The sequence below is a fragment of the Xenopus tropicalis genome, chromosome 4, assembly GCF_000004195.4.
Source record: "Xenopus tropicalis strain Nigerian chromosome 4, UCB_Xtro_10.0, whole genome shotgun sequence".
NCBI classification, from domain to species: domain Eukaryota; kingdom Metazoa; phylum Chordata; class Amphibia; order Anura; family Pipidae; genus Xenopus; species Xenopus tropicalis.
Genome location: NC_030680.2, coordinates 4,362,084 through 4,375,199, shown reverse-complemented (window position 1 = coordinate 4,375,199; position 13,116 = coordinate 4,362,084). Strand labels below are relative to the sequence as shown.

Below are 13,116 nucleotides of genomic sequence, written 5' to 3'. Positions count from 1 at the left end.
CCTCATTACTATACAAATGTTCCCAACAAGATTTGCATTCACTATCATTCATTCCAGCAGAATAAATATATATACATAAAACTACAACTCCCAGCAGCCCACGTGCAGCCTACACACAGGTGCAATTCCCATCGGACCCCTATCTGCTGGACATTGCGCCACTTACATATCACTCCCACAAACCCGGCTCAGAGGGCCCAACTCCCGGCACCCTGCTGGTTAAACCAAGCACATGGGGGGGGGGGGGGGCTGTATGAAGTCACTGTATGTGACTGCCCAAGTGACTCACTGAGCCCCGGAGCTTACGGGTGGGAACGTGACTCACCCCCGGGGGGTGTTGGTGGGGTCCCAAAAGTTGGGACCCAAGTCCTGTTTCACAATACAATGACCTGGGGGCCAATACAGTCACCAATACATGAAAGGGCCCGTCTGATGGAGATATGGCTGAAATGGGTCTCCATTGGCCGACTTGGCCACCAAACAGGCACATCCACTGTGTATGGCTGGCTCGGCACTATAGCTGAATGGGAGAGGGGGCAAATGTTTCATACAAGTTGTATGGTTACACATAAAGATGGTGTGTGTGTTGGGATTCAGCGCTGCGGGATATGTTGGCGCTTTATAAATAAATGTTAATAATAATAATAGAGCTGCGGGGCAGTGTGTATAGTAAGGCAAGCTGGGATCGGGGGAAAGGGAATGTAACTATGGGATAGTGTGTATAGTAAGGCAAGCTGGGATCGGGGGAAAGGGAATGTAACTATGGGATAGTGTGTATAGTAAGGCAAGCTGGGATCTGGGAAAGGGAATGTAACTATGGGATAGTGTGTATAGTAAGGCAAGCTGGGATCTGGGAAAGGGAATGTAACTATGGGATAGTGTGTATAGTAGGGCAAGCTGGGATCTGGGAAAGTAGGTGTAACCAGGGATAGTGTGTATAGTAAGGCAAGCTGGGATCTGGGAAAGTAGGTGTAACCAGGGATAGTGTGTATAGTAAGGCAAGCTGGGATCTGGGAAGGGGAATGTAACTATGGGATAGTGTGTATAGTAAGGCAAGCTGGGATCTGGGAAAGTAGGTGTAACCAGGGATAGTGTGTATAGTAAGGCAAGCTGGGATCTGGGAAAGGGAATGTAACTATGGGATAGTGTGTATAGTAAGGCAAGCTGGGATCTGGGAAAGGGAATGTAACTATGGGATAGTGTGTATAGTAAGGCAAGCTGGGATCTGGGAAGGGGAATGTAACTATGGGATAGTGTGTATAGTAAGGCAAGCTGGGATCTGGGAAAGTAGGTGTAACCAGGGATAGTGTGTATAGTAAGGCAAGCTGGGATCTGGGAAAGGGAATGTAACTATGGGATAGTGTGTATAGTAAGGCAAGCTGGGATCTGGGAAAGGGAATGTAACTATGGGATAGTGTGTATAGTAAGGCAAGCTGGGATCTGGGAAAGTAGGTGTAACCAGGGATAGTGTGTATAGTAAGGCAAGCTGGGATCTGGGAAAGGGAGTGTAACTATGGGATAGTGTGTATAGTAAGGCAAGGGGGGGTAAGGAATGGACCCAGTAATGAGTTACTGTGTGGCCCCCGGAACAGGAAGGATTATAAATGTGGCGCTACCCTGTGTATGATTATAGCACCCAGTTATGGGACCCCCTGTGTCCTGCTCTGTTTGCCCAAGTGTTCCCATAAATGTGGCACTTAGGTGCCGCCTGCCAGTCACTAAGTGGCACTAAGGTGCTGCCTGCCAGTCACTATCTAAGTGGCACTAAGGTGCTGCCTGCCAGTCACTATCTAAGTGGCACTAAGGGGCTTTAGGAATGTGGCAGCCGCTCAAGGGTAAATAAACCAACCAATAGTGAGTGTGTGTGAGGAGCTATAAACCTACCCCAGCCAATATACCCCCTGCCCTCCCCCCAGTGGCCCTCTGCCTACTTGTATCATTGGCAACTGGGGGGCCCCACAGTCAGATGAGTACCCGGGGCTGTATAAGGATGCACAGGATTGGCTCATCACTTATTGCCCCCAATGCTGCCCACCCTTTCCCTGTTTCCTGCCGTCACATCAAATAACCTCCCCCCCGGGGCAAATATCTGTTTAACTCTTTGTGGGAAAAGGCATTTTCAGCCAAGTCTGCACATTCTGGCCGCGTGATGAGATTTTTTTTGAAACTTCGCTTTTGGGAAAGACAAGATGTCGCCATGGTAACAATCTCGGCTTGTACCAGAGCCCAGGGCATGATTTAATTACTAGCATGGGGCTTGGGGGTGGGGGGTAACAGGGCTGGGGCAAATGCCCCCCCTCTGAATCCAATTCAGATTGCCAATTAATTATAAACTCCTGCAAACACCATTGTTAGAATTGAGCTGCTGTGATGTCAGCACTGTAACGGTAGAATTGTGACATCATAGGCCTCGTATAATAGGGTGATGCAACGGCAGTGATGTCACAATTACCCTGAATGTAAAGGGCAGGCAGAGTTGCCCCAATGGAGTGAGTCCTCATAACCATAATAAAGCTTATATTCACAATAAATGAGTCCCACATACAGAGCTGCCATTTTCGGGGTACAAACTGGAGGGGGGCACTGTTGTAGGTTGGACGAGTGTGGGGGGTATGAAACGGGGGGGGGCTGTTATATCAGCAGTTCTTGTTTTTTAACAATTTGGCTCCACCTAATGTAAATAGTTCCGTCTGTAACAGTGAAATTAATATAAAGGCAAACTTCCCCTTTAATGGTTAACCCATAGCAAACTGAGATCACTAATAACTAGGTGTTTGGGTCGGACCCACGTGGTGCCATCTCACAGCGCCGGGGGATTCTCGCCAACAGAGCTAGCACTCCACTCACTGGTTGCCCAGAAGCCAAAGCAGCGTCCGTAGCTACAAGCCCAGATTTCTAGGCGATTATCGGGGGCTCGTGAAAGGAACCGAGATAGAAAATTGGGCAGTTGGGCCCCCTGCAAACCCTATGAATGCTGTCGTCATGGCAACGGAAAAACAGACAGGCTGTTTCATCTATCCCCCCTTATGGCACAGATTTCTATATAAGAACAGGTTCGGGGGGGATGTGCCTTCTTGCAGGTTCCTATGTGAGCAATATCCATATATCCTGCCCCATAGAGAATAATGAGATCTATTTTTGCCCACGTGTAGCCGACTTCATGGTACGTGGGGTTCTCGCATTAATGAATAATAGAAATGGCTGCCTACGTAGAAGCTGTAGTTGAACCGGAGCCTGAGTGCTGGGCAGGGGGGGGGCACAAACACCAGCGGCTCTTTCTATTGAGATGATGAATGTGAGCGTTAATGCGCTTCCCGTCTCTCTATGCAACACGAGATGCTCGTCGGCCTGATTTGCTGCAGAGCGGGGTGCCCACCCGATGCCCACAGGGCTGTTTCCAGGAATAGCTCCGCACAATGGCTCACACCAGCTTAGTCATTATGTGCCCCCGGCCTACTGCAGGGAGAATGTGGCCTTGAATGGCAGGGTCATGTGACCGTGGGGCTCATTTACTATTGTTACAGAGCAATAAGGCAAGCACCCCTTAGTGACCGGGTAGCACCCCTTAGTGACCGGGTAGCACCCCTTAGTGACCGGCTAGCACCCCTTAGTGACCGGCTAGCACCCCTTAGCGACCGGGCAGCACCCCTTAGCGACCGGGCAGCACCCCTTAGCGACCGGGCAGCACCCCTTAGTGACCGGCTAGCACCCCTTAGTGACCGGCTAGCACCCCTTAGTAACCAGGCAGCACCCCTTAGTGACCAGGCAGCACCCCTTAGTGACCGGGCAGCACCCCTTAGCGACCGGGCAGCACCCCTTAGTGACCGGCTAGCACCCCTTAGTGACCGGCTAGCACCCCTTAGTGACCGGCTAGCACCCCTTAGTGACCGGCTAGCACCCCTTAGTGACCGGGCAGCACCCCTTAGCGACCAAGTAGCACCTGTTAGTAACTGGGTAGCACCTCTCAGTAACTGGGTAGCACCTCTCAGTAACTGGGTAGCACCTCTCAGTAACTGGGTAGCACCCTTTAGTGACCATGCACCCCCTTAGTGACCGAGTAGCACCCCTTACCAACCATGCACCCACCACTGCACCCTACTTTCCATCCATGTGCAGGGGATACAGCACTGCCATCAATGATTCCCCTTACAATATAACAGGTCACAAATAACCCCAACCCTGCCCCTACCCAGCGTGCACTCTGTGCCCCCCACACATTCTCTGAGCCCCCCCCAATATAAACACACAGAGCCAAGCCCCATTCATTATTTTTCTGACCTGGGTATCGAACCCGCCTTCCGTAGAATGGCTCTTCATAATGAGATGTCCGTCCCCCGAGGAGTCGTAGGCGGGCTGGGGCTTGAGTGGGGTCTGGCTGGGGAAGGCATGCTTGGACACTTCCGCCCTGTTGCCCAATTTAATGTAACAGGGCTGCGGGATGGTCCGGGCCGGGACGTGCAGGATGGGGGCGGCGCTGTGGATGGGTTTGGGTAGCCCCGACTTCATCTTGGAGGCCACCAGAATGGATGGCATTTTCTTCCACCGTACTCCGACCTGTCTGTGTGTGTAAGCCTTACTAGCTTATCTGGGTCTCTGGGTAGGGGCCACACAGGTCCGGGGGGGGGGTTATTATAAGCAAGGAGACTGCAGAGCTGCTTGATCAAATATCAACTGCATTAGCGAGAGCCCATCTTTATCATCATCATCATCATCATCACCGGCCGCTCCATGTTCCAAACGGCACATCTCATTGGGGGGCAGAGGCTGCACATTTTGGGGGCATTCAACAGTTTATTCCAGTAGGATGGGCTGAGACCTTCAATTTCCCTGTTGCGAGACAGTCGGCGGTCTCTTCGTCATCTCAGCACTGCATCTCCGACGGGGGGAACCTGCTGCAGCATCGCTCCCTCCGCTCCCCGATCCGAGCTTAGCGGTCTCGTTCCCTGGGTGGGATGTAGCAGATGCGAGTGAGTCCGATGCCCTTGGATGTTTGCTTTAGAGAAGAGACAGCCCCGTAGGCATGGCAGTTAGTATTTGCTTTAGAGAAGAGGCAGCCCCGTAGGCATGGCAGTTACTATTTGCTATAGGGAGAAGCCAGCCCTGTAGATGGCAGTTAGTATTTGCTATAGAGAGAAGCCAGCCCCGTAGATGGCAGTTAGTATTTGCTTTAGAGAAGAGACAGCCCCATAGGCATGGCAGTTAGTATTTGCTATAGAGAGAAGCCAGCCCTGTAGATGGCAGTTAGTATTTGCTATAGAGAGAAGCCAGCCCTGTAGATGGCAGTTAGTATTTGCTATAGAGAGAAGCCAGCCCAGTAGATGGCAGTTAGTGGTGCAATGCTGCTGCCGTCGCATCCAGAGAAAATGCAAATGCTCCACTCTCGGTGCATTCAGAAGAGAGGGAGGAATAGCAACACGGTGCCACCGTCCCACTGCCCCGGGGTGGGGGGGCTCGGGGCTGTTCCCTACCTGTCGGCTTGTGGTACAAATTAGTGACAGTCTCCTCCGGTGCCTCTCATGCTGAGCCTCTCGTGTGTGTGCGAGACACTTTGCATTTTGACAGCACAGAGCAGCCTGGCTCTCTGATTGGCTGGCCGGCCTCAAATGAGACTCAAAATATCTCTGCAAAAAAGGAGTGGTCTGTATGGTTCCCCTGTCAGTCGGCTCTCACCGTACTAGGGAAAAGCAGCCTGAACCCCAGCCCAGAGCTGCCGGGAAACCGGAACCCGACTGAATCATTTCACAGAACACATTCAAGTAAAAACATCAGCTGGGCAGGAAAATGAGCTGTGTCCCAACTGCCGGCTGGGGGGGGGGGGAACCAGCACTGACTGGTTATATATAGAAACATTGGGGTAACAGTCACCCTGCTATAGTTCCAGGGGTACCCAGGGCACAAATAAGCACTCACCCCAAATCCCCCCCTAACTGGCCTTCAGGCTGGGCCCCCTTAGCCCATAACAAGGTTACAGATATATAGAAACATTGGGGTAACAGTCACCCCGCTATAGTTCCAGGGGTACCCAGGGCACAAATAAGCACTCACCCCAAATCCCCCCCTAACTGGCCTTCAGGCTGGGCCCCCTTAGCCCATAACAAGGTTACAGATATATAGAAACATTGGGGTAACAGTCACCCCGCTATAGTTCCAGGGGTACCCAGGGCACAAATAAGCACTCACCCCAAATCCCCCCCTAACTGGCCTTCAGGCTGGGCCCCCTTAGCCCATAACAAGGTTACAGATATATAGAAACATTGGGGTAACAGTCACCCCGCTATAGTTCCAGGGGTACCCAGGGCACAAGCACTCACCCCAAATCTCCCCCTAACTGGCCTTCAGGCTGGGCCCCCTTAGCCCATAACAAGGTTACAGATATATAGAAACATTGGGGTAACAGTCACCCCGCTATAGTTCCAGGGGTACCCAGGGTACAAATAAGCACTCACCCCAAATCCCCCCTAACTGGCCTTCAGGCTGGGCCCCCTTAGCCCATAACAAGGTTACAGATATATAGAAACATTGGGGTAACAGTCACCCTGCTATAGTTCCAGGGGTACCCAGGGCACAAATAAGCACTCACCCCAAATCCCCCCTAACTGGCCTTCAGGCTGGGCCCCCTTAGCCCATAACAAGGTTACAGATATATAGAAACATTGGGGTAACAGTCACCCTGCTATAGTTCCAGGGGTACCCAGGGCACAAATAAGCACTCACCCCAAATCCCCCCCTAACTGGCCTTCAGGCTGGGCCCCCTTAGCCCATAACAAGGTTACAGATATATAGAAACATTGGGGTAACAGTCACCCCGCTATAGTTCCAGGGGTACCCAGGGCACAAATAAGCACTCACCCCAAATCCCCCCCTAACTGGCCTTCAGGCTGGGCCCCCTTAGCCCATAACAAGGTTACAGATATATAGAAACATTGGGGTAACAGTCACCCCGCTATAGTGCTGGATGCTGTGCCATAGCCGTGCCAGTACAGTGCCAGCGCTGGCAGCACATACAGTGAGTAGGAGGCACAGGCAAGTTGAGAGTTGCGGTACATAAGGAATGACAGTGTTGCCTCCCTTCCCTACAGCACTGAACACAAACAGCACCATATGGGGGGGGACACAGAAACAAGGGGGGGGGGGGTACAGACAACAGGGTCAGGATACCAATCCCTATGCATTTGAGAGAATATCTGCCCTTGCACCAATCAGAAGCCACAGGGGCAGAAATAGCAGCAGCAAAAGGCAGCACATCTGCCCCACATGCCCAATATCAGAGCCTCTATTGGAAACAGAACCAGTTAATGGGTTCCAGTGGGAGAACAAATGATAGAGACACACTTGTAGGGTCACACAGGCTTATGGGTAATAAGTGAGGGCCAGAATGAGAGAAAAGGGAGTCCCATCTGAGGGGGAAATAAACCCAATCTGTGGCCCTCCAGTAGAAATACAGCCAACCTGTGGCCCTCCAGTAGAAATACAGGCAACCTGTGGCCCTCCAGTAGAAATACAGGCAACCTGTGGCCCTCCAGTAGAAATACAGCCAACCTGTGGCCCTCCAGTAGAAATACAGCCAACCTGTGGCCCTCCAGTAGAAATACAGCCAACCTGTGGCCCTCCAGTAGAAATACAGCCAACCTGTGGCCCTCCAGTAGAAATACAGGCAACCTGTGGCCCTCCAGTAGAAATACAGGCAACCTGTGGCCCTCCAGTAGAAATACAGGCAACCTGTGGCCCTCCAGTAGAAATACAGGCAACCTGTGGCCCTCCAGTAGAAATACAGGCAACCTGTGGCCCTCCAGTAGAAATACAGCCAATCTGTGGCCCTCCAGTAGAAATACAGCCAACCTGTGGCCCTCCAGTAGGAATACAGGCAACCTGTGGCCCTCCAGTAGAAATACAGCCAACCTGTGGCCCTCCAGTAGAAATACAGCCAACCTGTGGCCCTCCAGTAGGAATACAGGCAACCTGTGGCCCTCCAGTAGAAATACAGCCAACCTGTGGCCCTCCAGTAGAAATACAGCCAACCTGTGGCCCTCCATTACACCCAATTTGTGGTTTAGTAGCTTTAAAATGAGTGAATCCCACCAAAAGCCGATGGGAGTTGCAGTTGGGCAGCAGTAGAGTTGATACAATGAGTGGGAATTACCGTGGGGATTCCTGCAGTTGGATATAAAGGCTGTAGCCTTGTCACTGCCACTTACTCCGATACTATTCATTTACACCCCATTATCTGTTTGTTATTCCTGTGTGTTCTACATTGAGTTTCTTTCACTTGTTTCCATGGCAACTGCCCAGTAAGGTACAGGGTAAGTAGAAAGCCACTACTTGGCGGCAGTCAGACCAGATGACAGAGAGGGACACAGGGACGTGTTTATTTATTTGACTTTTCTCTTCTGATACATGAAATAAAGGGTAAATAAAACCATCAGACTGAGAGTGGCTGGCGGGAACATACCAAGCGCATCAGCCCCAGGGGTGTAATATTGTAGTACTGTGGGTTTCATTGTATATAAAATAAAATGTTTATTATTGGTAGTTTTATAATCATTTCACTTTATCTTTCGCAGCTCTCCAGTTTGGTATTTCAGCAGCCGTCTGGTTGCTAGGCTTCAAATTACCTTAGTAACCAGGGAGTGGTTCGAGAGAGAGAATGGGAGAGGGGCTGAATAGAAAGATAAGGAATAAAAAGTAACAATAACAGTAAAACTGGAGCCTCACAGAGCAATAGGGTTTGGCTGCCGGGGTCAGTGACCCCCATTTTGAAAGTTGGAAAGATAATGAAGACCAATTGAAAAGTTGTTTAGAATTGGCCATTCTATAATATGTTAAAAGTTGAAGGTGAACCAGCCCTTTCAACTACAACTCCCAGAATCCCCCGACAGCCATGGGCTCATTTAGGTAATAGTGTTCAGTCAGCAATAGGGCATAGGGGAATTCAGTCTGTAACTCAAATTAATTGTGGTTTTGTCTGAGCGTCAATAGGAAACAGAATTAGGGGAGCACTTGTCACGCGACACAAGCACATCCTGCCGCGACACTGTGATTTCTGGTAAGGGCCCCATGGCTTCAGCCCCAGCACCAACCACAAAGCAGCGTTACTAGAGATAAACCCTGTGGCTCAGTCTGTGCTCATTTACTGCCCCACATGGGGGTCCGTACCAGTATGTATAGGTGGGAGCTGCCATAGAGCCCCATGGCAGTGGCTGAGGGATACACAGTGGGAGAGAGTGCCAGGCGTATGAGGGGAATACAGACGGCGGCGGCGCTGGCATCTCACCAACTTCCTTCCAATAAAACTCTGCTACCAAAACTGCTGATGCTCATATTTCACTAGGTTGAACCGTGTCATTTACCATATTTAGCTTAATATAAGGTAACTCACTGCAGTAATTAGCGGCTATAGAGCTCAGTGATGCACCGGTTGGCCTTTTCCCAACCAACACCCGGCACTAACCTGCCCCCTCCCAACCCGCACCCAACCAGGTCTGGCCATTCCCCTGCATTTATAGGCTGAGGCCACATGGGACTGATTATCAGCTGGGGTCCAATGTGGCCCCCAATCCGATGGAAAATCAAATCTGCCCAATTGAGATCCGGCCAATTTTAGGGGTGCCCATACATGGGCAGACAAGCTGTCATATTGGTCTAAAAGACTGGAATCAGCAGCTGAAATCTGCCCGTGTATGGCCATGAAATCATCACTATATTATAACCAGGCCCGGACTGGCATTCAAACTAGACCCCTGGCATTCCCAGTACCCAGAGGCCCAAACAGCCCCCCCAGCCCAATAAATAGTGACTGTCTGTGGCACCTTACAGCCCCCCTGGCATTCCCAGTACCCAGAGGTACAAACAGCCCCCCACCCAGCCCAATAAATAGTGACTGTCTGTGGCACCTTACAGCCCCCCTGGCATTCCCAGTACCCAGAGGCCCAAACAGCCCCCCCAGCCCAATAAATAGTGACTGTCTGTGGCACCTTACAGCCCCCCTGGCATTCCCAGTACCCAGAGGCATAAACAGCCCCCCCAGCCCAATAAATAGTGACTGTCTGTGGCACCTTACAGCCCCCCTGGCATTCCCAGTACCCACAGGCACAAACAGCCCCCCCCCAGCCCAATAAATAGTGACTGTCTGTGGCACCTTACAGCCCCCCTGGCATTCCCAGTACCCACAGGCACAAACAGCCCCCCCCCAGCCCAATAAATAGTGACTGTCTGTGGCACCTTACAGCCCCCCTGGCATTCCCAGTACCCAGAGGCCCAAACAGCCCCCCCAGCCCAATAAATAGTGACTGTCTGTGGCACCTTACAGCCCCCCTGGCATTCCCAGTACCCAGAGGCACAAACAGCCCCCTCCCAGCCCAATAAATAGTGACTGTCTGTGGCACCTTACAGCCCCCCTGGCATTCCCAGTACCCAGAGGCCCAAACAGCCCCCCCAGCCCAATAAATAGTGACTGTCTGTGGCACCTTACAGCCCCCCTGGCATTCCCAGTACCTAGAGGCACAAACAGCCCCCCCAGCCCAATAAATAGTGACTGTCTGTGGCACCTTACAGCCCCCCTGGCATTCCCAGTACCCAGAGGCCCAAACAGCCCCCCCAGCCCAATAAATAGTGACTGTCTGTGGCTGGAGAGCCAATGGGGGGACTCCCCGGGGCACGTGCAGGTTGCCGACGCCTGGCCCATCTCAGTGTCAGCGCTGTAGAAGTGCAGGAAGGTGACAGAGAGCAGACTCGGGGCCGACACCCTGTGTGTTGCAGTTTCACACATAGCAGGGACAGATAGGGTGCGAGTGAGCGGCTCCAGCCTTGGCCCCCGTCCCAGCCACTTGTTTATAGTGTCACTGGGATCCATTTACATAATTAGGATTGTGCCCATATAAGGGTAACGGGGCTGGATACGGGGGCAATACGGGGGCAATACAGGCTGCGATAAAACAGACTCGGCCTGAACTCGAGAGAGCAGCTCGTCCCCCGGATTCACCCTGAAAGCAATATACTGTAAGCGCTCCAGGCCTATCCCTCCTATATCCCCAGGGAATGTCCCCCCCACCCAGTTGGTTTGCCCTCACCCATTCACTTATACCCTGTGGCACATACAGAGAGTGGTAACGCCAATGATGGGATGATGGTGCCAATCTGCACCACCGCAAGCTTAAAACAGCGGGATTCTAACATTCCCAATAAATAGCTGGCGGATTGGGGCACCAAACAGGGAAGGGTTAAACGCTCAGTTGTAAAAATAATTAGAAAATAACAATATCCAGATGCCGCCTGTATTTTACTATTTATAGTTTTGTCCCTGTTTTTGTGTTTCTGTTTGCCCAAGGGAATTCCTGCCACACAGAGCTGATATATTGTTCCACACACAGCAGCACACACCGGCACAGCCAGGGCCCATCACAGCAGCACACACCGGCACAGCCAGGGCCCAACACAGCAGCACACACCGGCACAGCCGGGGCCCAACACAGCAGCACACACCGGCACAGCCGGGGCCCAACACAGCAGCACACACCGGCACAGCCGGGGCCCAACACAGCAGCACACACCGGCACAGCCGGGGCCCAACACAGCAGCACACACTGGCACAGCCAGGGCCCAACACAGCAGCACACACCGGCACAGCCGGGGCCCAACACAGCAGCACACACCGGCACAGCCGGGGCCCAACACAGCAGCACACACCGGCACAGCCGGGGCCCAACACAGCAGCACACACCGGCACAGCCGGGGCCCAACACAGCAGCACACACTGGCACAGCCAGGGCCCAACACAGCAGCACACACTGGCACAGCCGGGGCCCAACACAGCAGCACACACTGGCACAGCCGGGGCCCAACACAGCAGCACACACCGGCACAGCCGGGGCCCAACACAGCAGCACACACTGGCACAGCCGGGGCCCAACACAGCAGCACACACTGGCACAGCCAGGGCCCAACACAGCAGCACACACTGGCACAGCCAGGGCCCAACACAGCAGCACACACTGGCACAGCCAGGGCCCAACACAGCAGCACACACTGGCACAGCCGGGGCCCAACACAGCAGCACACACTGGCACAGCCAGGGCCCAACACAGCAGCACACACTGGCACAGCCAGGGCCCAACACAGCAGCACACACTGGCACAGCCAGGGCCCAACACAGCAGCACACACAGGTGGGAGGAACAGATAGCACAACAATAATCTCCCATAAATAATAAGGCTGGGGGTAAAGGGAAATGTGCAGCAATGAGAGCGCAATGGAAAGGTAAGCACAGTGCCCATTGGGTGCCCCCCTGCCGTTGTGACTATTGGGCTGGTAGGAAAATCCCATCAGTCATGTACAGGCTGGGCCAGGGGCCAACAGCTCTGCATGGGGCAAACTCTGCTTGTTTGCGGATATGAACTCTGGGTATGTCTGAGCGCGTTGTTTTCACAGTCGCGTGAAGGTTCCTCCTGTTTAGTAATATTGTTACAACGTCAGAGGTTTAAGTTTGCCTTTAATAGAGAAGAGAAGTAAATCAGTGGCAGCAAGCCGACAGTTAGCGGCTGGACACAGTGGGCAGTATGATGCCCCCAACTGCCTGTTTATTCCATACAGGGGCGAGTGTGCCTTAGCCTCAATGCACTGCTGCCATCCTGAATAAATGTCTTCATGGGAAGCAAAGGCTTCTGGGAAATGGGTAACACATACATCTTGGTCAGTTCAGCCACGCGCTCTGCCGCTGCCGGCACCGACGGCACAAAAGGGGGGGGGGAGGGGTAGAGCAGAATATTAGCATTACTATTATTAATATTAGCAGCCTTGTTTAGACATAGCAATTAAACCAATGCTGCATGGCTGCACATAAATCAGTTCAGCCTGCAGCGTGCATCGGAATTATATGCCGACTAGCTGTGCGGGATGTGGATTCAATATGTGGCCGATATTAAAGGGGTGAGGAGGCAGCGCTACACACAATGCGATCCCCCAGCACCGGGGGGTATTTCATTAACAGGAAACATATGAGGCTGTATAACCAGCCTGATAAGCAAATGTGGGCGGGGGTATCCATTAAAGGGGAGGGTCCCCTTCACGTTAACTTTTATTATGTTGTTATAGAATGGTTAATTTTAAGCAACTTTTCAATTA

General features: G+C 52.3%; 1 protein-coding gene across 15 annotated transcripts in view; it reads right to left on the bottom strand.

Moving 5' to 3' along the window:
- The window catches only part of nav2 (neuron navigator 2), a 192,301-nt gene that overhangs the window by 102,947 nt on the left and 76,238 nt on the right, over positions 1-13,116 (bottom strand). For 5 of the 15 annotated variants that reach the window (XM_031900137.1, XM_031900140.1, XM_031900141.1 and 2 more), the window contains exon 1: positions 4,279-5,359. In XM_031900137.1, coding sequence (XP_031755997.1) covers positions 4,279-4,533 — 255 coding nt within the window. In that variant the 5' untranslated portion in view covers positions 4,534-5,359. 15 annotated transcript variants of the gene reach the window in all.